The sequence below is a fragment of the Microcaecilia unicolor genome, chromosome 1 (assembly GCF_901765095.1).
Source record: "Microcaecilia unicolor chromosome 1, aMicUni1.1, whole genome shotgun sequence".
NCBI lineage: Eukaryota > Metazoa > Chordata > Amphibia > Gymnophiona > Siphonopidae > Microcaecilia > Microcaecilia unicolor.
In genome coordinates this window covers 760,052,964-760,080,558 of record NC_044031.1, presented here as the reverse complement: position 1 = coordinate 760,080,558, position 27,595 = coordinate 760,052,964, and the positions used below count along the sequence as shown (strand labels likewise).

Here is a 27,595-nt window from a genome sequence, read left to right as displayed (position 1 = left end):
CCACTCATGACAGGCTCAATGCAGCTTACATGGGGCAATGGAGGGTTAAGTGACTTGCCCAGAGTCACAAGGAGCTGCCTGTGCCTGAAGTGGGAATTGAACTCAGTTCCCCAGAACCAAAGTCCACCACTCTAACCACTAGGCCACTCCTCCACTCCTTTCAATATAGCAGGCTCTATATTAACTTAGGGGCCCTTTTAAAGAGCGGCGGTAAGCCCAATGCGGTTTTACAGCTCGCTCTTCTGGGACTACCACCTCGTACCATTTCCGGGGGAAAAGAAAACCCCCGGAAACAGCTTGCACAGCGATAACCTGTCAGTAATCGGGCATTGCTGCATACTGCCCAGTTACCACCTGGTTAGCGCAAGAGCCCTTATCGCCACCTCAGTGGGTGGCGGTAAGGGCTCCTTGCCGCATGGTCACGCAGTAGGAGCTGTCTTATTGCGTGGCCAATTTTTTTTTTCAGGCTTTTACCGGCTGCGGGAAAAGAGGGGCCCTGTCGTGAGGCAAAAACGGCCGCTACCGCAGGGCCCTTTTCCCCACACCTTAGTAAAACAACCCCTTAGTAAGTTATGGAGGCCCACCCCTACTGCTTTCTAATCTTTATATATTAATTTTATGCCTACTGTCCTGCTAAAGGATTCATATGAAGAGAGATCATGGCCTTAGCCCTTGTCCCTGATGAAAGTGTTTGAAACCCGCGGAGTCGGGTGGTTTTAGGGGAAGGCGTCTGTTGGAAATCTTTTGTTAGATTCTACTCTCAGCGAGACAATTCTGAGTTAAGTACACTACATATTTCACGATATTTATTATTGCAAAGTGGTTTAATGACATTTATAGCACTTGGGTGATGGTGTATGAATTGCACACAAGAAATACCCTCCCCAAAAAAGGGTTTACAAGTAACCCGATGAAAGAAGTGCTATACCACTGATAAGCAGCTTGATTGTCTGCACTGAACAGTGGGTTATATCTGAGGGTACTAAAAAAAAAATATTACACTATATGTCATTTTTTGCAAATAGTTACACTGTGTGACATATATAGTACAATTTTGGTGGCTACAGCCCTGGTTTTGTAGTAGTTATTATTAACATTTATATAGCGGTACCAGACGCACGCAGCGCTGAACACCTGACATAGAGAGACAGTGCCTGCTCAATAGAGCTTACAATCTAAAAGTAATACAGACAGACAAGACAATTAAGGGCGATGTCAATATAATTAAGACAAGTCAATTAAGAGAATTAAGTCAATTAAGACAAGACAGTTAAGGGCGAGGGAAGGACTGGGTGAGAAGGAACAAGGGGAGGGCAATTGAGTAGTGGCTAGGAGCCAAAAGCAGTGGTGAAAAGGTGGGTTTTCAGCATAGATTTGAAAACAGGTAGAGATGGAGCTAGACGTACAGGCTCAGGAAGTTTATTCCAGGCATAAGGTGCTGCAAGGGAAAAGGAACTAAGTCTGGAGTTAGCAGTGGAGGAGAAGGGGGGACGACAAGAGAGTTTGTCCAATGAGCGGAGCTCACGGGGAGGAATGTAGGGAGAGATGAGAGTGGAGAGGTAATGGGGAGTAGTTATATTGTATGTTGCCAGATGTTTTTGATTTCGTAAATAATTCTGTGCAGCATTTTATTCCATTTCTTAAATTTTTGGGGATCAAGTTTAGGAGCTGCAAAATATATGAAAAGAAAATGCGGTAGGATCATCATCATTAATGACCATTATTCTTGCCCACCATGATAACATCATCGGCTTCCATTCCTCCAGCTCTTTTCTAATACAAGTATGAAAGTGGGATAGAGTTCAGTGGATACAGTTCTCCCAAATTACCTGTAATTTTTACTCCCGAATGTTTAACCCTCTTTGCAGGCACTTTAAATGGGAAATACTGACACTTCCCATTCCGTACTCTTAAATAAAAGAGCCTTGTTTTTTTTTTTCTTCGTTCAAATTCTAAAACTGGAGATTTGAGCAAATTGTCTAGCTTTCTAAGGGCTCCTTTTACGAAGTGGCGCTACTGATGAGCGTACACTGAATACGAAGAAGCCTATTCAATTCCCGTGGGCTTAAATCAGTAGTGCCGCTTTGTAAGGAGCCCTAAGTGAGGCAGAGATTCCCTTGAGTTCTAAACAAAAATCAGTGTATCATATATTATAAAAACTTTGTTCTGTTCTTGTTGATAGAAATGATTGGATTCGTACATTCTTCTTCAGTCGAAGTGCCAAAGGTTCAGTGGTTAACATGGGCATCCTGCCTCACCTCTCTGTGGAGCTAGATCTCCTCTGACATAGTGGTATTTACCAGAATTTTGCTACTTAGAGCTGTGAACAATGCCTGTACCCAGTGTCTGCGAGTTCTAGAAAGCCCACGATTTAGCACTGAAAGGATAAGAGAGGAGGAGTAGCCTAGTGGTTAGTGCAGTGGACTTTGATCCTGGGGAACTGGGTTCAATTCCCACTGCAGCTCCTTGTGACTCTGGGCAAGTCACTTAACCCTCCATTGCCCCAGGTACAAAATAAGTACCTGAATATATGTAAATCGCTTTGAATGTAGTTGCAAAATACCACAGAAAGGCGGTATATCAAGTCCCATTTCCCTTTCCCTTATGACATCACAATATCAGAAGTGAGCCAAGTATCGGGCAATCAAGCCATTGTGACATCACTGATGAGGTTGGCTCTTATTGGTGGAATGAGTGGAGGAGTAGCCTAGTGGTTAGTGCAGTGGACTTTGATCCTGGGGAACTGGGTTCAATTCCCACTGCAGCTCCTTGTGACTCTGGGCAAGTCACTTAACCCTCCATTGCCCCAGGTACAAAATAAGTACCTGAATATATGTAAATCGCTTTGAATGTAGTTGCAAAATACCACAGAAAGGCGGTATATCAAGTCCCATTTCCCTTTCCCTTATGACATCACAATATCAGAAGTGAGCCAAGTATCGGGCAATCAAGCCATTGTGACATCACTGATGAGGTTGGCTCTTATTGGTGGAATGAGTGGAGGAGTAGCCTAGTGGTTAGTGCAATGGACTTTAAGCCATTGTGACATCACTGATGAGGTTGGCTTTTATTGGTGGAATGAGTGGAGGAGTAGCCTAGTGGTTAGTGCAGTGGACTTTGATCCTGGGGAACTGGGTTCAATTCCCACTGCAGCTCCTTGTGACTCTGGGCAAGTCACTTAACCCTCCATTGCCCCAGGTACAAAATAAGTACCTGAATATATGTAAATCGCTCTGAATGTAGTTGCAAAATACCACAGAAAGGCGGTATATCAAGTCCCATTTCCCATATAATAGAAAACACCAAAACCAGCCTCTCTTGTATAGACTGCAAAGTATATCTAATAAGCAATGCTAAGAAGGACTTACACTACATCACTATCATGCTCTCCATTACCATGCAACCCAATATACTCCTGTAACACTAAATGTCTACTCTCCTTCATTTCCACTATCCACGATATATTGTAAGCCACATTGAGCCTGCAAAGAGGTGGGATAATGTGGGATACAAATGCAATAAATAAATAAATAAAATTCCTGTGGAGTGTAAAATATGAGGAAGGGAAAAGCCTCTGTGCCCCAACCTACTTATGTTAATAGGGTAAAGAGGAAATAAATAGGTCCAACTTCCTTCATTGGCATAAAAAAAAAACCCCTTAACTCTTGCTAAAAACTCCACAGGAAGTTCTAATTATAAATGGATCAGTCCCAAAAACATAAAGAAAACACTTAGCTTCTGGGTTGGTGATATACGCCAAAAATGTGTAAACAAAGTCAGTCGCACCAACTGTGGCCAAAGTTTCGCTTTGATGTCCCCATGCATACCTCCTACCCACCCCCAATCAGTTAATATTTTTGATATAAATGATGAGAGGACTATTCAAGTTCTTCATTCAGCCTCACAGGTTGTAAAGTGTTCAAAGTGTAGATCTGGTATTGTTCCCAAAATGCCTTTTGATAATCAGTCCAATATATATGTTTGAACCTGAAAGTGTTTTAAATCTAGCCCGAATAAGGTGGCATTCTTGGATTCATCAGAAGCAGGGGCGTAGCCAGACCTTGTGGTGGGAGGGGGCCAGAGCCCTAGGTGGGAGGGGCACATTTTGGTCTCTTGCCCTGCTGCCTCCTTCCCCCCCCCCCCCCCCGCTGCCTCTCCGCCCTGCCGCTCTCCACCCACTGCTGCAGCAAATACCTTGGCTGGTGGGGGTCCCCAACCCTCACCAGCTGAAGCATTGTCCAGCGCCGGTCTCTGGCACCGTTGCGTTGCCTGCCCTGCTCTGTCTTCCCCTCACGTCCTGGATGCTCAGTTTCAGTAAAAGGAGCTTGACAGCAAAACCAGAGGCCCAGAGGAAATTGGGGGGGGGGCCCAGGCCCCCGTGGCCCCAACTAGTTATGCCACTGATCAGAAGATTCTGACTCAAATGGAAATGGCTCTGATAAGGGATCTTTCACAATATGATGCCGATTTTTTAACAAACGACTACAGAGAGTGGTTAGTTAATGGGTGAGCGTCACAGAGAGGGAATTGCTGCTTTTAACTCCTAACCCTTATTTACTTGTTCAGAACCCTTATTTTATCATCCTCACCTTAATATTCCCTTATCTCTTGTTTGTCCTGTTTGTCTGTCCTAATTAGATTGTAAGCTCTGTCGAGCAGGGACTGTCTCTTCATGTTCACGTGTACAGCGCTGCGTACGTCTAGTAGCGCTATAGAAATGATAAATAGTAGTAGTAGAAATCTGGCATGGGAAGGTCCATGGACCAGACAACGTGCTTATCACAATTGGCCATTATTAATATATCTACCTCTAGCCTCTCTCCATTTCAGATGCTGGTTTTGGATTTAAGTGGAAGGCTTGACTCTGTATATATGTAAACCGCTTTGAACGTAGTTGCAAAATAACACAGAAAGGGGGTATATCAAGTCCCATTTCCCTTTCCCTTTTTATCCAGACCTTCTGATTCTCTGTATCTGTCTCTGTGACCCCTCCAGACTCTTTCCCTGCTGTTGATGTTCCTGCTAGCCAAGCCTCGCTTTGGTCTCTCTGCTTCCAGGCTTCATTGCTCAGTGTGACATCATCAGCCATCTCCCTTATAAGGACCCGGGAAACTTTCCTGGGTTGCCTTTGCAGCAGGTCTATTTCTCTTTTCTTGTTATAGTAGTAGTATCTGTGTTTGATTCTGAGGAAACTGGTCGTCTTGTTAGCTGTTCCTCAGGGCACAGCCTTGAGTTCTGTTTTCTGTTTAAGCCAAGCTCTGTTCCTGCTCTTTGTAAGCCCAGTTCTGTTTCCCAGTGTGTGTTCTTCTGGTTTGAACCTGAATGGATTCTTTCATGTTAGTTATCTCTCCAGCAAGCTGTTTCTCTATGTGTATGGTTCTCGTTTGTACCTGAATGGACTACTTTTCCAGTTAGCTTTGTTTTCAAGCTCTGCCTGTACTGTTTCTGGGCGTGTGTAGTTCTTGTCAGTTTGTTCTGAGAGTCTGTAGTGCCTGCCTTGTCCCTGATTACTTCACTGCTGTGCAGCTCTGTCTGCTGCCTCTCCATCTGCCTTGCCTTTCCCTTCCCAGCTGTGGGTGCTGGTAAGCACATTGCTTCTTTGTTTGCTAGTCTTCCATGTAGCCTGCTTTAACTCTTTGTGTGCAGTGTTTGTTCTTTGGCTCTGGTAAGCTCTACCCCTTTCCTGACTTTTGTAGTTAGAAGCAGCTTTTCCTTTTAGTCTGCTTTAACCCCTTGTCTGCTGTGATTGTTACCTGGCCCTTTTGAGCACTACTACTTTGCTGACTTGTGTATTAGAAGCAGCCTTTCTCTTTAGCCTGCTTTAACTCCTCGTCTGCTGTGTTTCCTTCCTGGCTCGTGTGAGCTCTGCTCCATGTCTGACTTGTGTATGTAAAGCAGCCTTTCCCTTTTGGCCTGTTTTCCCCCTTTGTCTCTAGTGTCTGTTATTTCACTCTGCGGCCCTGCCTTGAGTTGCTTTTGTGTGTTTTGTCTTTACCTGAACGGCCTTTCTGTGTGGCACGAGTGGGTTCTTCTGTTTAGCTAAGGCTACTAGCACAGCCCTGAGCGTCCTCTCTGTTTGGTTTGTATTTGAGTTTGAGTGAGTTGCTCTTCTGATTAACTGTGTTTACTAGCTCAGCCTTGAGCTGCCTCTCTGTGTGGCACGAGTGGTCTGCTCTTCAAGTTTGATGGGACTATTAGCTCAGCCCTGAGCTACCTCTCTGTGTGATTTCTGTTTGAGTTAGTTAAGCCTATTCGTCTTTATAGCTGTGGTTCTAAGCACAGCCCTGAGCTATATCCCTGTGTGGATTCCCCTTCAGTCTCTTTGTGCTTGTGTGTAGGGTCTTTTGACCTCCTGTTTGTGGTTCTATTTTGTGCAGTGTGTGCACTGCTTGGGTAGTATCTACTCAGAGGATTCTGTTCTGTTTCTTTTTCCTTCCCTCTGGTATGTGTGAGTTCCAGTTCGGCCTTGCGGCCCATATGCTTGAACTCTGTTACGTGTGGGTTTGAGTTCGGCCTTGTGGCCCGTATGAGTGTCCTTCCTTTGTTCCTGCTTATGTCAAGTTCCGTTCCTGGTTTTTGCTTTAGCCAGGCTCTGTTTCTTCCCTGCCTTGAGTGTGCCCTGTCTATTGCTATGTCCTGTGTTGTGTCTGGATTCAGTGTCTGGCTCGCCTCTGCTTTGTACCTTCTCAGAGGACTTGTCTGCTGCAGCCTGGCTGCAGTCCAAGGGCTCACCATCCCTGTACCCGTGACACTTTGTCTTTAAAATATTTCTCATCATCCTTTAAGGTTGATTTGTTTCTGGTTTATTTTACTGTTGATGATCTTGGTTCTTTTTGAGTCACTCTATGAAAAACGATGTGCAGTAGTTTAGCTGAACAACACTTTGTATGGGCTTCCTGGATGCTCATGTGTAATGAGCCTAAACGAGTGTTGATGGAAATGAGCATTGCTTGTCACACTCCATGAAGCTGTAGTCTAAGACTACTTGCTGCTGATCTAAATTTTTTTTTTTCATTCTGCTTTTTGTTTGCTTTAGGCAAAACACAGTTCTACTCAATAATAAGAAAATAGATAACGGCTATGGTGTAGTTTTTCAAAATTAATTCTAGCCTCTGTCTTGATGCTTTTATTACCTCTTCAGTGTGCAGTATTTTGTTCATTCACCGCCTTGAGGGAATTCCTTCATAAAGGCGGTAAATAAATCCTAATAAATAAATATGTTCCCCATTTGTTTTTCTTTCTGTTGCTTTGTAGCTATGCAGGATACTGGTGGTGGTGGTGGTCTTGGCACCCTTGGGACGTGCAGTAGTTGAGACTGAATGTTGGCCTTGAAGCTGTCTTGTAACTAGTGACTGGTCCCACACAGACTAGCCAACAGTATCTCGGAACAGCAGACTATGGGTGGAAAATTGAAGGAGTACATGAATGTCATTTAGTTTCCTGTGATTTTGCTGCTTTGGCAGCAGCTGCAGAATTTGCTGTTTCCCAGGTGCTCTACTGCCAGTGATGGTATGTCAGGAAGTATTTTTTCACGGAGAGAGTAGTGGATGCTTGGAATGCCCTCCCGCGGGAGGTGGTGGAAACGAAAACGGTAAAGGAATTCAAACATGCGTGGGATAAACATAAAGGAATCCTGCTCAGAAGGAATGGATCCTAAGGAGCTTAGACGAGATTGGGTGGCAAAGCCGGTGGTGGGAGACGGAGATGGTGCTGGGCAGACTTATACGGTCTGTGCCAGAGCCGGTGGTGGGAGGCGGGACTGGTGGTTTGGAGGCGGGGATAGTGCTGGCCAGACTTATACGGTCTGTGCCCGGAAAAGGACAGGTACAAATCAAGGTAAGGTATACACAAAAAGTAGCACATGTGAGTTTATCTTGTTGGGCAGACTGGATGGACCGTGCAGGTCTTTTTCTGCCGTCATCTACTATGTATGTTACTAATTAAGGGTGAGGGAAGTACTGAGTGAGAAGGAACAAGGAGAGGGTAATTGAGAAGTGGCTAGGAGCCAAAAGCAGCGGTGAAAAAGGTGGGTTTGTTTTTATTTGTACCTGGAAGAATGGAGGGTTAAGTGACTTGCCCAAGGTCAAAAGTAGCTGCAGTGGGAATCGAACCCAGGCTGCCAGGATCAAAGTCCGCTGCACTAACCATTAGGCCACTCCTCCATTCCACTAGTCCAGCAAAAGGCTGGAATAGATGGATTTCTCCCCTCTAAACAGGTCTGGCTAGCAGAAACTGTGAATAGAACCTGGGATTCCTGCGTCACAGCCTGTAGCACTACTGGTGAGCCATACACATCTTTGCCCACAGCCGTGGGGTCTTATTTGACTTCTCTCATCACTTGCTCACATTCAAAACATTGCCAAAATGTATTTCTGCCTGCGTAATGCCACTAAAATACGCTGAACACCTATCCTTTGTTGACATCTCCTGCTTGGACTGGTGCAATATTTTACTTGTGTTTCAGTTGCTAAATCATCTTTCTCCTCTGCAGTTGGTTCCAAATTCACCTATATGAGTTACTTTCCTGTACTTGGAGCGTCATGGGATAGGAGGCAGTGTTCTATTGTGGATTAAAAACTGGTTAAAAGATAGAAAACAGAGAGTAGGGTTAAATGGTCATTATTCTCAATGGAGAAGGGTAGTTAGTGGGGTTCCCCAGGGGTCTGTGCTGGGACTGCTGCTTTTTAACATATTCATAAATGACCTAGAGTTGGGAGTAACTAGTGATGTAATTAAATTTGCTGACGAGACAAAGTTATTCAAAGTTGTTAAATTGCAAGAGGATTGTGAAAAATTACAAGAGGACCTTACGAGACTGGGAGACTGGGCGTCTAAATGGCAAGCGCAAAGTGATGCATGTGGGAAAGAGGAACCCGAATTATTGCTACGTAATGCAGTGTTCCACATTAGGAGTCACAGACCAAGAAAGGGATCTAGGTGTCGTTGATGATACATTGAAACCTTCTGCTCAGTGTGCTGCTGCGGCTAAGAAGGCAAATAGAATGTTAGGTATTATTAGGAAAAGAATAGAAAACAAAAATGAGGACGTTGTAATGCCTTCGTATCTCTCCGTGGTGTGGTTTCACCTTAAGTACTGTGTGCAATTCTGTTCACTGCATCTCAAAAAAGATATAGTGGAATTAGAAAAGGTGCAGAGAAGGGCGACGAAAATGATAAAGGGGATGGGACGACTTCCCTATGAGGAAAGGCTAAAGCGGCTAGGGCTCTTCAGTTTGGAGAAAAGATGGCTAAGGGGAGATATGATAGAGGTCTATAAATAATACAGGTACATGCCAAACTTGGACAGACCAAAGGTCCATCGAGCCCAGCATCCTGTTTCCAACAGTGGCCAATCCAGGTCACAAATACCTGGCAAGATCCCAAAAAAGAACAAAATATTTATGCTGCTTATCCCAGAAATAAGCAGTGGATTTTCCCCAAGTCCAATATATTAATGGTCTATGGACTTTTCCTTTAGGAAGCCATCCAGTCCTTTTTTTTAAACCCTACTAAGCTAACCGCCTTTACCACATTTTCTGGCAACGAATTCCAGTGTTTAATTACATGTTGAGTGAAGAAAAATTTTCTCTGATTTGTATTAAATGTATTGCTTTGTAGCTTCATCACTTATCTCCCCTCAGCCGTCTTTTCTCCAAGCTGAAGAGCCCTAGCCGCTTTAGACTTCCTTCATTGGGAAGGTAGTCGTGAATTGATTGTTTATTCTTTCCAAAAATACTAGGACTAGGGGGCATGCAATGGAGCTACAAAGTAGTAAATTTGAAACAAATCCGAGAAAATATTTCTTCACTCATCGTTTGATTAAACTCTGGAATTCTTTGCCAGAGAATGTAGTAAGAGCAGTTAGCTTAGCGGGGGAGTCGGAGAAACTAAACAAATTCTCTGTAACCTTGGAGGATGTAATGGGTCAGTTCAGCAAGCTGAAGAGTAGTAAATCACCGGGACCTGATGGTATTCATCCCAGAGTATTAATAGAACTAAAAAATGAACTTGCGGAGCTACTGTTAGAAATATGCAATCTGTCCCTAAAATCGAGTGTAATACCGGAAGACTGGAGGGTAGCCAATGTTACTCCGATTTTTAAGAAGGTTCCAGAGGAGATCCGGGAAATTATAGACCGGTGAGTCTGACGTCGGTGCCGGGCAAGATGGTGGAGGCTATTATTAAGAATAAAATTGCAGAGCATATACAAAAACATGGACTGATGAGACAAAGTCAGCACGGATTTAGTGAAGGGAAGTCTTGCCTCACCAATCTAATGCATTTTTTTGAGGGGGTAAGCAAACATGTGGACAATGGGGAGCCGGTTGATATTGTATATCTGGATTTTCAGAAGGCGTTTGACAAAGTGCCGCACGAAAGACTCCTGAAGAAATTGCAGAGTCATGGAATCGGAGGTAGGGTATTATTATGGATTAAGAACTGGTTGAAAGATAGGAAGCAGAGAGTAGGATTGCGTGGCCAGTATTCTCAGTGGAGGAGGGTAGTTAGTGGGGTCCCGCAGGGGTCTGTGCTGGGTCCGTTGCTTTTTAATGTATTTATAAATGACCTAGAGATGGGAATAACTAGTGAGGTAATTAAATTCGCCGATGACACAAAATTATTCAGGGTCGTCAAGTCGCAGGAGGAATGTGAACGATTACAGGAGGACCTTGCGAGACTGGGAGAATGGGCGTGCAAGTGGCAGATGAAGTTCAATGTTGACAAGTGCAAAGTGATGCATGTGGGTAAGAGGAACCCGAATTATAGCTACGTCTTGCAAGGTTCCGCGTTAGGAGTTACGGATCAAGAAAGGGATCTGGGTGTCGTCGTCGATGATACGCTGAAACCTTCTGCTCAGTGTGCTGCTGCGGCTAGGAAAGCGAATAGAATGTTGGGTGTTATTAAGAAGGGTATGGAGTCCAGGTGTGCGGATGTTATAATGCCGTTGTATCGCTCCATGGTGCGACCGCACCTGGAGTATTGTGTTCAGTACTGGTCTCCGTATCTCAAAAAAGATATAGTAGAATTGGAAAAGGTACAGCGAAGGGCGACGAAAATGATAGTGGGGATGGGACGACTTTCCTATGAAGAGAGGCTGAGAAGGCTAGGGCTTTTCAGCTTGGAGAAGAGACGGCTGAGGGGAGATATGATAGAAGTGTATAAAATAATGAGTGGAATGGATCGGGTGGATGTGAAGCGACTGTTCACGCTATCCAAAAATACTAGGACTAGAGGGCATGAGTTGAAGCTACAGTGTGGTAAATTTAAAACGAATCGGAGAAAATTTTTCTTCACCCAACGTGTAATTAGACTCTGGAATTCATTGCCGGAGAACGTGGTACGGGCGGTTAGCTTGACGGAGTTTAAAAAGGGGTTAGATAGATTCCTAAAGGACAAGTCCATAGACCGCTATTAAATGGACTGGAAAAATTCCTCATTTTTAGGTATAACTTGTCTGGAATGTTTTTACGTTTGGGGAGCGTGCCAGGTGCCCTTGACCTGGATTGGCCACTGTCGGTGACAGGATGCTGGGCTAGATGGACCTTTGGTCTTTCCCAGTATGGCACTACTTATGTACTTATGTACTTATGTACTTATGGTTTAAAAAAGGTTTGCATAACTTCCTAAAAAAAAAGTCCATAAGCTATTATTAAGATGGACTTAGAGAAAATCCACTGCTTATTTCTAGGATAAGCTGCATAAAATGCATTGTACTGTTTTGGGATCTTGCCAGGTACTTGTGACCTGGATTGGCCACTGTTGGGAGCAGGATACTGGGCTTGATGGACCTTCACTCTGTCCCAGTATGGCAACACTTATGTTGTTATGTTCTTCAGTATTACTATAAGCATGGGACCTCTCCTCACGACTACATAAACTCCCATTCTTTCAAACTAGTACTCGGTACTCTGCAGCTCTGTACAAGCCTTTCTCGACCTCTGGCAAGCTGCTCCTCTCTTTTCCTTCTAAAACCAGACTTAATGCTTTCTGTCTTGTGCCATTGTGTTGTGTGCCTGGAACAGCCTTCCTGAGTTGGTGTGTCTTGAGCTCTGTCCACCTTCACCTCCTGCTTAAGACTCCACCACCATGACTAATTTTAAATTCTAAAACCCTGACTTTTTATTTATTTTATTTATTTATGCATTCTTGTATACAAATTTCAGTTCAAAGTGGCTTACAGTTTACCTTTTGGTGGAGTTACAATAGTGTTGTGCAATGTGGAGAGGGCATCTATAGTTCGTGTGGTTATTCATAGAGTTTTTGAAGACAGAGATTTGAAGTGGAAAAGGAAGTGGTAGCTTTTGTGTTCAATTGTAGAGTTTTGGTGATATTGCTTCTTACGGTTTTTGGTATCGCGTTCCACCATTTGGAACCCAGGTAGCTTCCAGTCCTGTCTTCCATGATTACTAAAATTATTTCTCTTGTCTGTGTGTCTGTCTAAATTGTAGGTTACTCTGAGCAAGGATAGATAGTCTTGTATACATATCTACTATAATAATTTGCACCTCCAACGTTCTGAAGCTGACTGCCAGGAAGTTGAAGCCCGGTTCGTAATGTCTGAAGCCTTCCGGTGACGTCACCGTGTTGCCTGGGAAACCACGACGCGTCCAAGTTGCAAGATGCTCCCTGCCCCCCCCCTCTCCTCCGAGTTCAACACCCCCCCCCCCGCCTCCCTCCCTCAAAGTGCAAGCAGGACCTGTCCTCCGGCAGCCCCTGGCCTTCCTGCGTGCCGGCTCTAATTTAAAAATTGTTACCTCTGGGTCCAGCGTCAGCATTGAAGGGGAGTGGCGATTCACACTGCCTTCCCATCTGTCTCAGCTCTGCCTCTGGTCCCGCCCTCATTTCCTGTTTCCGGAAGGGGGTCCTGCAACTCGAAGGGGAGGGGTTACTGGAACTCTGAGGGAAGGGGGCTGGAACTCGGACGACAGAGAGGGACAGAGGGAGGGAGGCGCGGGGGCGTTGAACTCGGAGGAGAGGGGGGCAGTGGAACTTGGAGGGGAGTGGAGGGAGGGGGGCGTCCTGCAACTTGAAGGGGAGGGGGCCTCCGACTCGTGGGGGAGAGGGCTGTGGAACTGGAAGGGCAGGGGAGGGGGGTCCTGCAACTCGAAGGGGAGGGGGGCCTGGAACTTGGAGGAGACGGAGGGAGGGAGGGGGACTGGAACTTGGACGCCAGAGAGGGAGTTGGGGGGGGCGTGGAACTCGGAGGCGAGTGGATAGAGGGGGGGGGGGGGGCGTCCTGCAACTCGAAGGGGAGGGGGGGGGCGTCCTGCAACTCGGGGGGGTGGTGGAGGGGGGAAATTATTCATTAGCATCACAGGAAATATCTAAAAACACTTCCATTAAAAACATTCATGGCAAAATCAGATTAACTTGCTAGCGCCCGTTTCATTTCTAAGAGAAACGGGCCTTTTTCTCTAGTGCTTAATAATATTCTATAAATAATTTGCAGGAGTAGCAAGACTAGTATAAAGCACGTTTCCTCTCTCGTGATATTACTACTACTATTTAGCATTTCTATAGTGCTACAAGGCATACGCAGCGCTGCACAAACATAGAAGAAAGACAGTCCCTGCTCAAAGAGCTTACAATCTAATAGACAAAAAATAAAGTAAGCAAATCAATTGTGTAGAGGAAAGAGAGGAGGGTAGGTGGAGGCAAGTGGTTACGAGTCAAAAGCAATGTTAAAGAGGTGGGCTTTCAGTCTAGATTTAAAGGTGGCCAAGGATGGGGCAAGACGTAGGGGCTCAGGAAGTTTATTCCAGGCGTAGGGTGCAGCGAGACAGAAGGCGCGAAGTCTGGAGTTGGCAGTAGTGGAGAAGGGAACAGATAAGAAGGATTTATCCATGGAGCGGAGTGCACGGGAAGGGGTGTAGGGAAGGACGAGTGTGGAGAGATACTGGGGAGCAGCAGAGTGAATACATTTATAGGTTAGTAGAAGAAGTTTGAACAGGATGCGAAAACGGATAGGGAGCCAGTGAAGCGACTTGAGGAGAGGGGTAGTATGAGTAAAGCGACCCTGGTGGAAGACGAGACGGGCAAATGTACTATTTTATGAAGGCTCTTTTCAGCTGTTATGCTTTTGTCCAGAGTGAGGAAAGTCAAATATAAAAGAACTCAAGTTTATTCAGGCATGGAAGGTGGTGACTGCGCAGATGCATTTCTGCATCTATTTTTTTTTAATCTATATTTTTAAAACAATTTTAGTTGTAACAATGTTTTATATATATCAAATGTGTGAATGGTTACCAGAGCATTTAAAGTCTGACTTTGGAAACTTACGCTGGGGTTTACTAAGCCAATAGCGCAGCTGGCCGTGAATGGGCTGTGTTGTCAGTGCAGCGCAAAAACTGCTAGCGCGGCTTAGTAAGCAGACCCCTTGGTTTTTGGACAGGTTTTTTTTTGTATCAGTAAACTTTTATTAAAGGATAATGAATATAAGAACAGTAAAAACATCATAACATCTTTAGTACAAAATTCAACCCCTCTCTCTATCCCATCCCCCAAATGCCCCTCCCTCCTATGAGCAAACCAACACCAACAAACACTTAACCCCCCCCTCACCCCCCCTCACCCCCAGTACTGGAGCATCATCTGCAAATGTTTCCATTTATCTGTTTCTTTCTCAAAACACTGTTTCCTGCGGTCTGGGCAATTTAATGCAAAAAACATTTTCTCTTTTCAATTGTAATTTGAATCTACATCACTTGGCATGAAATAAACTTGTGAAGAGAAAAGGAGGGAAAGAATGTGTTCAGAGTAGCTTGGGTGCCTTTCACTCATGATACGCACAGTAGCTTTGTTTTTAAACTATTCAGACCTCCTGCAAGTCTTTTCATTTCTCAGCAGTGAGCAACAAAGCCCTTTGATTGTAACATACTCATGAAAAAAAACCCCACTAAACCCCAGTGTTGACTGCTTTTGTGTTTCTAGGCATTCGTATGTTGGACGGGGATGTAACAGATGTTGTAGAAGCGAAGTCCCTCGGCATCCGGCCTGACTATATTGACATATACAGCGCAAGCTGGGGTCCTGATGACGATGGGAGAACCGTGGATGGGCCGGGTCCACTGGCCAAGGCAGCCTTTGAGCAAGGCATCCGGAAGGTGAGAATGGAGGGACGTCTTATGAAACGACTTGTTAGTGAGCTAGTAGTTAATCATGAATTAACCCTGTGAGGAGCGTACATTTTGAAACGTGTGAACGTTGGACACGTGGGAACAGACAAATCAAAGAGGTTGAATTAGAAGTAGTTTGAAACCTGTAGGGTGGAGAAGTAATCTAGTAAATCAGGGGTGCCAGGGTTGGTCTACGTCTGATGCACTTTCATAATCTTGGGCAAGTCACTTAACCCTATGTTTACTTTCACTTAACCCTATGTTTACTTAGGTACAGACTTAGATTGTCAGCTGCTTGGGGGGATGTACCTGAGAATCTACCTGTTGTGCCCTATGTCCCGTCTGTGGCCGTGCCAACCCTCAGACTTACCCTGTTTCTGGGAGTCAGTGTCTGTGCTGGCTTCTGCTTGTCTCTGTGTCTGTGTCTGTCTTAGGTTCTCTCTGGCTCTGTGTGCTGATTGCCTTACTGAACCTCACCTGTGTGGGCTTTGCCTCTTCCAAGATGGCTGCCGCCTCCTCCTCTTTGCCAGTATCCAAGATGGCTCCCGCTGTTCCTTCCTATGGGATGACTGCTCTGTGTGTCAAGCCTCTGTTTGGTTGCAAGGTGATTGCTGCAGCTGTGGCTCTGGTGTTGAAGGGCTTTATTAATCACTTGAAGACTACAGTCCTGGCCTTTGCATCTCATCTCATCTCATCTAAAGGTCCTGCTGTATAGAGTGCTCTGTACACAGTTTCAGTGTTTGCTCTGAGTGAGTTTCTATGTTTGTGTATACTAGCTAGCTTAGGCACCGTGTGGCTTGTAGCCTGTGTATAGCTTTGCTAGTGTTCTATGTTTGTTCAGACTAGCTAGCTTAGGCACCCTGTGGCTTGTAGCCTGTGCATAGCTCTGCTAGTTCTCTGTGTTTGTTTCCAGTGTATGACTAGTTAGCTTAGGCACCGTCTGGCTTGTTGCCTGTGCATAGCTCTACTAGTTCTCTGTGTTTGTTTCCAGTGTATGACTAGTTAGCTTAGGCACCGTCTGGCTTGTTGCCTGTGCATAGCTCTACTAGTTCTCTGTGTTTGTTTCCAGTGTATGACTAGTTAGCTTAGGCACCGTCTGGCTTGTTGCCTGTGCATAGCTCTACTAGTTCTCTGTGTTTGTTTCCAGTGATAGACTAGCCAGCTTAGGCACCGTGTGGCTTGTAGCCTGTGCATAGCTCTACTAGTTCACTGTGGTTGTTTAGTGTTAGACTAGCCGCCCTTGCTAGTCACTATCCCAAGACTGTGTTTGTTCCTAGTGTTAGACTGGCCGCCCTTGCTAGTCACTATCCCGAGACTGTGTTCGTCCCTAGTGTTAGACTGGCCGCCCTTGCTAGTCACTATCCCGAGACTGTGTTTGTCCCTAGTGTTAGACTGGCCGCCCTCGCTAGTCACTATCCCTAGACTGTGTTTGTTCCTAGTGTTAGACTAGCCGCCCTTGCTAGCCACTATCCCAAGACTGTGTTTGTTCCTAGTGTTAGACTAGCCGCCCTTGCTAGCCACTATCCCAAGACTGTGTTTGTTCCTAGTGTTAGACTAGCCGCCCTTGCTAGCCACTATCCCAAGACTGTGTTTGTTCCTAGTGTTAGACTAGCCGCCCTTGCTAGCCACTATCCCAAGACTGTGTTTGTTCCTAGTGTTAGACTAGCCGCCCTTGCTAGCCACTATCCCAAGACTGTGTTCCGTTCAGCTAGCCGTCCTGCTAGCCCTCCTGCGGAGACAGTGACTTCAGCTAGCCGTCCTGCTAGCCACCTCCAGAGACAAGTGTTGCATCTCCTGCTAGCCGTCCTGCTAGCCCTCCTGCGGAGACAGTGACTTCAGCTAGCCGTCCTGCTAGCCACCTCCAGAGACAAGTGTTGCATCTCCTGCTAGCCGTCCTGCTAGCCCTCCTGCGGAGACAGTGACTTCAGCTAGCCGTCCTGCTAGCCACCTCCAGAGACAGTGTTGAATCCTGCCGACTGCCAGAACCCGGACAGACCCTGCTTGTCTGCCTTGCCTTCGCCTAGGGGCCAGGGGGCACCCCTGGACCTTCATTCCTGCTGTTCCTGTAAGTCCTACTGGCTGCCAGAACCTGAGGGCTCAACCCGAGGGGAAGGCAGTCAAGTGTAGGTGAAGCCTAGGTCCAGGGTGTTCCAGTTCCGCGGGTTCCGCTCCAGTGTGTTCCAGTCCAGCGGGTTTCACTCCTGTATGTTTCAGTCCAGTGGGGCCACTCCAGTGTGTCCAGTCCAGTGGGCCCCACTCCAGTGCGCACCCGTCCGGTGCGTTCCAGTTCCGAGTGTTCCGGTGTAGAACTCCAGTCCGGAGTTCCGGTCCAGTCTTATCTCCTCTCTACCTGGAAGGTGATTTTGCCTAAAGGACTCACAAACCCCGCGCTTCCGGGGAAGAAGCCTGAAGGTATGCCAAGGTCCTCGAGAGCGCGGCAAGCGCGAGAGACGCGACACCCTACTTGTTTAGTCAAAACTAAACCTTTCCCTACACTGGCGGAAGAAGGGATCACACCCAAACCCAAGAACTCGCATCCTACAGAGCAAGAGGTCACATAGACACGAAAACATTCTGGCAAATGAACTACAACAATGACTGGACAACACAAACAGACTCCATATACTATCTCTTGGAATGGGATAATAGATGCAAAGGCATACTAGATGACATAGCACCCTTACGTACAAAAACATCACGCAAACGCAACTCGATACCGTAGTTCAACGATGAGCTGAAAAAAACTAAAAACACAATCCAGGAAACTGGAAAGAGCATGTAAAAAAAATAAAAGATGAAAACACACTCAACACATGGGAAACAATCACAAAGAAAATATAAATACGCAATAAAACAGTCAAAAAGAGCATACTATAAAAACAAAATAGGGACAGACTACAAAGACACGAAGAAATTATGTCAACTTGTGAACAAACTCCTAGATACCAACTTGGTCACTTCATCGAATACAGACTTTCCGTCTGCAGAAAAACTTGCCAATTATTTCAAGGAAAAAATTGTAAATCTACGCAACTTGCTACCTCACGATAACCCAGACATAGAAAATTTCCTCAATGAACTGGACCCAGCTGCTGGAGAATACCCGGCTGACCGAACCTGGTCAAACTTCATCCTCCTTACCGTCGATGCATTTGCACAGGCGATCAGTAGGTTCTCCAACAGTCATTGCAAACTAGACACCTGCCCCAACTATCTAATGAAATCCGCCGCTTCATCGCAGACCTCACATCCCACCTAAACTACATGCTTCAGCAAGGCCTCTTCCCCAAGGAAAATGGCAACATTCTACTCACCCTGATACCAAAAGACACCACGAAGAAAGCAAATGAAATCACAAACTACCGTCCAGTAGCATCCATCCCGCTATTAGTCAAACTGATGGAAAGCATGGTAACCAAACAACTCACAGACTATATACACAAATTTTCAATCTCAGTCAGGATTTCGCCTACTACACAGCACAGAAACAGTACTACTCACTCTCCTAGCCAAGTTCAAGCAGGAAATAGCAACAGGCAAAAACATCCTCATCCTCCAGTTCGACATGTCTAGTGCGTTCGACATGGTAAACCACAATATACTATTAAGATTATTAGATAAGTTCGGGATTGGTGGTAACATACTTAGCTGGATCAAAGGCTTCCTAACCACAAGAACATATCAAGTAAAATCAAACTCAACCGTATCATCACCATGGAAGGCAGACTGCGGAGTACCACAAGGATCACCACTATCACCAATCCTCTTCAACCTAATTATTATTATTATTTGTTAGATTTGTATCCCACATTTTCCCACCTTTTGCAGGCTCATTGTGGCTTATGGGATGCGCTAGGCGGGGTTTCACACCGTATAAGGGAGTTAGACTACCGCTAGATTACCAGATCCGGTGGGTCTCCTGCCCAGTGCATCCTGAGGATGTGGTAGGCGGGGCTTCACACCATATAAGGGAGTTTCTCCCTTATATGGTGTGAAGCCCTGCCCAGCACATCACAGGATGCCACTGGGCAAGGCTGGGCGCCGCCATTATGCAAGCGGCACCGATGGAAGAGGAGGGAGGCCAAATATCACAGAGTTAAAATGCGGTCTTGCTGTGCATTTTAACCTGCGATATTTGTGTATGACATCATAAGTGATTTGGCTGCCATCTGATTGTTCTAGGAATGCATTCTGTTTTACGAATTCCTAGACCCCTGAGGCAGGCCGATAGGGCCGAAACACGACTCGTGTCGAGTTGCTTTTTTTTACTGATTTGAATAAAGAATTTACTGCGGGCTCCATCTTCTTTGCTGAGTGTTTCACTATCACATTTTCAGTAGTGAGGGACAAAGCTCTGCCGGGACTTGGATAAACCTGCCTTTCCCTAGCCATTGAAAACACAATATTGAAGCACCACTCCCTACTGGAAGCAATGCCATTGTAGGACTCCAGCTCAGCTTAGAGCAGGGGTTTTCAATGGGGATATCCTGAAAACCCTAACTGGCTGGGTGTGCCCCAAGGACTGGGTTGAAAACCTCTGGCTTAGAGGGAACAGTGGTCCTATGCTGAATCAACATGGAAGCTGTTGTAAACCTTGCTTATATTTGTTATGAAAACTTGATCTACCGCCTTATCTGGCAAGGTGGGTTACAAACAGTGTAAACATACATAGTAACGTAGTAGATGACGACAGAAAAAGATCTGCACGGTCCATCTAGTCTGCCCAACTGTTTAAACTCATATGTGCTACTTTATGCGTATACCTGACCTTGATTTGTTTCTGCCATTTTCAGGGCACAGACCATAGAAGTCTGCCCAGAACAAGGCCCATCCCCCCCCCCCCCCAACCACCAGCCCCGCCTCCCCCCACCGGCTTTGCCACCCAATCTCGGCTAAGCTTCTGAGGATCCCTTCCTTCCGAACAGGATTCCTCTATGTTTATCCCACGCATTCTTGAATTCCGTTACCGTCTTCATCTCCACCACCTCCCGCGGCAGGGCATTCCAAGCATTCACCACTCTCTCCGTGAAAAAAATACTTTCCTGACAGTTTTTCTTGAGTCTGTCCCCCTTCAGTCTCATTTCATGTCCTCTCGTTTTACCGCCTTCCCAACTCCGGAAAAGGTTATTTTGCGGATTTATACCTTTCAAACATAAGAAAAAAAAGGGGGGTGGGAAAGCCAGTAACTTGCATAGGACAGGGGAACCACACAAATGGAGAGATCAGATGAGGGTAAACAAATCTCAGTAGGGTCAGCCAGGAAAACTGCTTCAGCATTATGCTCCTTTCTTGGCCTGTTAAAGTGCATGTTGTGGATTTTTGTATCTTTTAAAAATATGTGGCTGTTGGCTCTTCTAAAAAAGCTAATTTGCATTTTATCCACTCTGGACGTCCTTGAGACAAGATATTAATTTTAAAATACAATTGTGGGACATTCTTTCATTGCCTTAAGTAGAGGAGTATGGTAGCCGTGTTAGTCCACTCTTAAGGTTATCAATAGAAATCAAACAAAATAAAACATGGAAAATAAAATAAGATGATACCTTTTTTATTGGACATAACTTAATACATTTCTTGATTAGCTTTCGAAGGTTGCCCTTCTTCCTCAGATCGGAAATAAGCAAATGTGCTAGCTGACAGTGTATATAAGTGAAAACATTCAAGCATTACTATGACAGTCTGACAGGGTGGGAGGAGGGGGGTGGGTAGGAAGTATGCATGGGGACATCACATGAACAATACTGGTGCCAGCAGGGTTCCCATGCCTGTTGGTCAACATTTTACAGGACCAGGACACTGTACCAGTGACTTCACAGTGAGAATCCTGAAAGGTAACTTTAAAACCATACAAGAACATAAGACCTTTGAAGTCAGAATGATTTAATATTTTAACACCCAACAGAAAGAACTTAACAAGGATCTGGGGTTCCTAGCCCATTATAAACCATAAAGCTGTATGTCTCTGTTGATCACCCCACCCCTCACCTATCCACACCCATCCTGTTAGAATATCAATGATATGCTTTGATGTCCCCATGCATACCTCCGACCCACCCCATCCTCCCACCCTGTCAGACTGTCATAGTAATGCTTGAATGTTTTCACTTATATACACTGTCAGCTAGCACATTTGCTTATTTCCGATCTGAGGAAGAAGGGCAACCTTCGAAAGCTAATCAAGAAATGTATTAAGTTATGTCCAATAAAAAAGGTATCATCTTATTTTATTTTCCATGTTTTATTTTGTTTGATTTCTATTGATTGCCTTAAGTGAAAGCTAACAGACTCTACTACTACTACTATTTAGCATTTCTATAGCGCTACAAGGCGTGCACAGTGCTGCACAAACATAGAAGAAAGACAGTCCCTGCTCAAAGAGCTTACAATCTAATAGACAAAAAATAAAGTAATCAAATCAATTAATGTGTACAGGAAGGAGGAGAGGAGGGTAGGTGGAGGCAAGTGGTTACGAGTCAAAAGCAATGTTAAAGAGGTGGGCTTTCAGTCTAGATTTAAAGGTGGCCAAGGATGGGGCAAGACGTAGGGGCTCAGGAAGTTTATTCCAGGCGTAGGGTGCAGCGAGACAGTAGGCGCGAAGTCTGGAGTTGGCAGTAGTGGAGAAGGGAACAGATAAGAAGGATTTATCCATGGAGCGGAGTGCACGGGAAGGGGTGTAGGGAAGGACGAGTGTGGAGAGATACTGGGGAGCAGCAGAGTGAGTACATTTATAGGTTAGTAGAAGAAGTTTGAACAGGATGCGAAAACGGATAGGGAGCCAGTGAAGCGACTTGAGGAGAGGGGTAGTATGAGTAAAGCGACCCTGGCAGAAGACGAGACGGGCAGCAGAATTTTGAACCGTTTGGAGAGGGGAGAGGTGACTAAGTGGGAGCATCTAACCTAAAATTAAGTCTTTCAGCCGCCTTTTGCAGAGCAAGAATATCTAGGCAAGTGTGTATGTGTTTAAACAAAATTGGAAAAGCAAAAGAAAGAAAAAGAAACCTGTGTTTTATGTGGCAATATACTTTGCTACATAATGTATTGCCTATAAAACACAGATGTGATTGGTCTGTCTCCATTAAAAAAAAACCTCGATTATGTAACTTGGTAAAAGTCATGCACCCCAAATTAAAGCTAATTAAAGCAGTCATACTTTTGGCAAAACCTCTCTATATCAAAATTATTTCATGTCTGTAGAAAGTGAGATCACTTAATTATTTTGTAAAGTCAAATCAGAGGCTTGTTTCAGGGGTAATTTTTCAACTCAAAATGGGTAAAAATTTGGCACATACCATGACAGTAATGAACCTCACTACTTCTAAGCCAGGGTATGATCTCAGTCTCTCAAATTTGCTGCTAACACTCTGTAGCACTTACATTGTGTCAAAGAAAGCTTCCTCCTGAAGTTCATTAGAAGTAATGTAGAGGCAACCTATGAAGGTATGCTTGGAAACCGGTATTAATTGAGCCTGTGGTTCCTAATGCAATGGGAAATATTTTTCTATCTTTCTGCTTTGTTTTTTTGGCCTCTACCTGCGTTCCTTGGAGACCTGTTTACTAAGCCATGCTGTAGGCATGCTAACGCTTTAGCGTGCGCTAATTCTAGAGACACCCATATATTCCTATGGGTGTCTTATCGCGTGCTAAAGGTTAGCGCACCCTACAGCATGGCTTAGTAAACAGGGCCCTTGGTGCTCGAAGATCTTCCCCCTTTCCATCAGATCAACAGAATCTCTTGGAAATAACACCTCTATAATCAATGCTGTTTTCCCCCCTTTATCACTGTGTCCGGGTTTCTGGCATCCAGCTTTTTCTTGGTCAGAATGGGAATATCCTGGTTGAGCATAAGCACATAAGCACCGCCACGCTGGGAAAAGACCAAAGGGTCCATCAAGCCCAGCACTCTGTCTCCAACAGCGGCCAATCCAGGCCCCAAGAACCTGGCAAAAAACCCAAAATTTAATAACGATCAATGGACTTTTCCTTCAGGAATCTGTCCAGACCCCCTTTGTTTTTGTTTTTTTTTTAAAGTATTTTTATTAAGTTTTCAACAAATAAAATACAACTGCTTATAGCAACATCTATTTCACCTTCTTACATGTTCCAACCTCCCTCCCTTCCCTCCCCCCCCCGCATGTATCATTGACATTGACCATAATGTCCACATTTTGTTGTTTGGATTCAGTTCGATATCAAGAAGTTACTATTATTTTTGGTGTGTCTAGATCCACACCCGCTGTCCGCCTCCATGTCGAATATTTGTCCCACTGTTTATAAAATTGCGTAATCCGTCCTGACTTTATCGCTGTCATTTTAGACATTTGATAAAGATAGTCCATCTTGTGTGTCACCTTCATCACTGGTGGCATCGTGGGCTGCTTCCACGCCGATGCCAATGTAATTTTTCCAGCGACTAGCCACAACGATGCCAACCGGTGTGTTGCCATTGGGATGTTTGCTGGTTGAAAATGTAGTAGACATGTCTCTGCCTTGAAATCATATGATTTCCCTATGATTTTTTCTAGCGTTTGGATTAATGCACGCCAGTAATTCTGTGCCTTAGGGCATGTCCACCATATGTGTGTCATATCACCCTTCTCCTCGCACCCCCTCCAACACCATCCATTGCCTTTCTTATACATTTTTGCTATTTTGTGAGGAGTCATGTACCATTGGTAAAGCATTTTATATCCACTTTCTATCAGTGAGCTGGAGATAGAAACTCTTAGCATATTCCTCAGTGCCTTGTCCCACTTGCTAGTATCATGATTTATCTTTAAATCTTTCTCCCACCTTTGGGTGTAATATGTTAGTGGATTATTATATGATCCCAATGCTTTGTATATCCGTGATATGCATCCTCTTTGATAACTTCCTCCCATTGCTATCTCTAAGGCAGTGTCGTCTATGCTCAATTTCTTTTTTGCCCTCCTATTTACATAGTCGTGGATTCTAGTGTAGTGATAGTAATGTGACCCTGGGAGATCATATTCTTCTTGTATTTCTGCAAATGGAATCATAGTCCCCTTCTTCCCATAGTTGATTTAAAGCCTCTAATCCCTTATGTTTCCAGATCTTAAACACATTATCAGCTATCCCTATAGGGTTTCTCATTGCTGTCTGTATCTTCATACGCCTAAAGTATTTCCTTCCTGGGAAAAATTTTTGTCTTAGGGTATTCCAAGTTTGTAAGGGAAATCGTATTGCCAGTGGCGCCCCTCCTATATATGTTAATAGTTGTCTCTGCGTGACCCATAGTATTGTATCTAAGTTCTTCATATCCATCCAGTATTGCTCTATTTGTATCCAGGGCTTTAAAACTTTGGAACCCCATGCCACCAGCACGCGTAATTGGGCAGCTTGATAGTATTGAATGAAGTTGGGTACTCCCATGCCCCCCCCTGTCTTTATGTTGAAACATAATGGCTGCCCTTACTCTAGGTGGTTTGTGTTGCCATATGTATGCGAATACTTTGCGATGTAAGCGACGAAAAAATTGTTTAGGAATCGGTAGGGGCAGTGCCATGAATAAGTATAAAATCTTTGGCAAGATTATCATTTTTATTGCTGATATCCGTCCCAGCCATGATAGTTCCAATCCTTCCCACCTTTCCAACTCTTGGAATAATTCATGTATTTTATAGGGAAAATTTGCCTCAAATAGATCTGTTATTTTAGCTGTTAGATTGATCCCCAAGTATCGCAGTGATCGGGTAACCCAGTGGAACGCATATTTTTGTCTCAGTGACTGTTTCGTCTCTTCAGATAAGCCCACCCCCATTATCTCTGATTTGTCCATGTTCACCCGAAATCCCGACAACCTCCCATATTCTTCTAGACTCTTCATTACCCCTGCCAATGACTCTTGAGCACGGGTTAGTGTAAGCAAAATGTCGTCTGCAAACAACATTATTTTGTAAGTTTCCGCCCCTAATGTCAACCCATGTATACCCATATGTTGTCTAATGTTTTGGGCCAGCGGTTCTATTGTGAGTGCAAATAGTAATGGGGATAATGCACACCCCTGACGAGTACCCCTGCCTAAGTGTATTAATTCAGTGATCGAGCCATTAATTCGTAATTTAGCTATGGGGTCAGCATAGAGTAATGCTAGCCATGACATGAATCGTCCCGATATACCCATCTGTTCTAGTACTGAAAACATAAATGACCATCGGACACGATCAAACGCCTTTTCGGCATCTAGAGACAATAGCAGTGTTGGTTGTTTCGTGTCCCCTGCTTCATGAATGAGATGGATCGCTCTCCGTATATTATCGAATGTTTGTCTCCCTTCTATGAACCCTGTTTGGTCAGCGTGGACTAACTTTGATATCACCTGTTGTAATCGGTGGGCTAGGATTTTTGTAAAGATTTTATAGTCTGACCCTAATAGTGAGATTGGTCTATATGACCCACATCTCTGTGGATCCTTTCCGGGTTTCAATAATAGTGTTATAGTTGCCAATCGCCATGAATATGGCAACTCTGGTTGAGCGTCCATTTCGTTAAATTCTCGAACCAATACAGGGGCCAACAAATTACTGTATTTTTTATAGTATTTATTTGTGTACCCATCTGGGCCCGGGGCCTTCCCGTTCGGCAAATTCCGGATGGCCCACTGCACTTCTTCTAGGGTGATTGGGCGGGATAGTATCTCTGTTTCCCCTCCTGTCAATTTGGACAACTTTGTCTGGTTCAAATATTGATAGATTTCTTGTAGTGTTGTTGCGTCCTCAGCCTGGTATAATCCCTGGTAGAATTTATGAAAGACATCTTTGATGTCTTCTAATTTAGTGTGTACTTTCCCTTCGTCTGCATGAATTGTGTGTATATATGAGTTTAGAGCACGTTTTTTCAATTTATGTGCTAATAATCTCGATGTTCTGTTGCCAAATTCGAAATGTGTTTGTCTGACCTGTTGTAGTTGCTCCGCTACTTCCGCTAGTTGTATTTCTCTCAGAGCCAATTGTATGGCATGTATGCGATTTTTATCCTCTTTTGACAGTGGTTGCCGTTGAGCATGCAAGGTTAAATCCAGTAATTCCGTATGTAAGGCTTGTGTTTGAATATTTGTTTGTTTCCTAAGATATGCTTGTATCGCTATTATTTTCCCCCTAATTACTGCCTTTAGGCCCTCCCATAGTATCTGGGCTGTAACCTCCCCATTATCATTGATAGTTAGATATTCCTTTATCTCTGCTTCTATGCGTGTTGTTACTGTAATGTTTGCTAGTAATTCATCTCTAAACCTCCACATTGGGGCCTCTGGGGGTCTCACCACCCATTCTAATTCTAGTGTAACCGGGGCATGGTCCGACCATGTTCTAGGGTGTATTGATATGTCTTCTATCTTTGAGAATATGCTGGGGGGACCTAGCCACAGGTTTATGCGTGATTGTGAATCATGAGCCCCCGAGTAGTATGTGTACCCCCTGGCTTGTGGGTGTTGGTGGCGCCAGAGATCTATTAGCTGCCATGTTTCCAGGAATTTGTGCAGCTGGGCCCTTTCTGATTGAGCATATCTTACTCCTTCTGTAGAGTTGTCTAGTTTCGGGCATATCGTCAGGTTAAAGTCACCGCCCACTAACAGTGTGCCCTCTATATTCTTACTCAGCATTTTAGATACTTCTCTATAGAAGGTTCCTTGATGTTCATTTGGGGCATATATATTTACTAAGGAAAGTGTCTCCGTCCCCAATTTCACCACCAAAAGTAAATATCTGCCTTCTCTGTCCCTTATTATCTTCTGTATCTGCCATGGATATTTATTAGTCAATATTATCATTACTCCCTTTTTCTTTTTTTCTTTATGATTGGATGCAAAATATGTGTGTTGGCCCCTGTTCCCTTGACAGAGATGTTCCTTAACTGGTAACAGGTGCGTCTCCTGTATAAATGACACATCTGCCTTTAAGCGTTGTGTCTCTTTAAATAAAAGTTGGCGTTTTGTAGGTGAATTCAGTCCCTTGACATTAAGGGTCATCCATGTAATCTTACTCATCTCCAAATCCCGTGTAATGTTTTGTGGTTCCTTTCCCCTGTCTGGAATCTCATTAGCAACTCCACTGTTATATGGCATATGGTCATTAAGTTCTCATGCTTACTTCTTCTATCTCCCTTCCCCCCCCCCCCCCCCTCCCTTTTTTTCCCCTCCCTCCTAGTTGGCACACATGCAACCCGTGCATCAATGTGCCTTTGGGGAAGAGACCTCACCCCCCTTTTTACTCATGCATATAATATAACCCATCTTTGTAACATCATCAAAACAACAAGTTGTATTATATAGATGCCTTAACAAACCTACCACTTCTCATAGAACAAATGTCTGTCTTATAGTAGAGTAAGTCTCCCTATTGTTTCCTTGCCTATTTGGCTTATTCTGTGAGCAGTCCCCTTTCTGTCGTTTATGTTCCATTGGATTCCTGTACGGCTCTCAGTCTGGGGTCCGAATATTGTCTCTGAAGGCGTCCTCTACCTTT

General features: G+C 44.6%; 1 protein-coding gene across 1 annotated transcript in view; it reads left to right on the top strand.

Moving 5' to 3' along the window:
* PCSK6 (proprotein convertase subtilisin/kexin type 6) overlaps positions 1-27,595 on the top strand; it is a gene marked incomplete in the record, with an annotated part of 362,327 nt that overhangs the window by 156,909 nt on the left and 177,823 nt on the right. Inside the window, 1 exon segment of the mRNA XM_030189752.1 lies at positions 14,932-15,104. Within this exon segment, the coding sequence (XP_030045612.1) occupies positions 14,932-15,104 (173 nt within the window).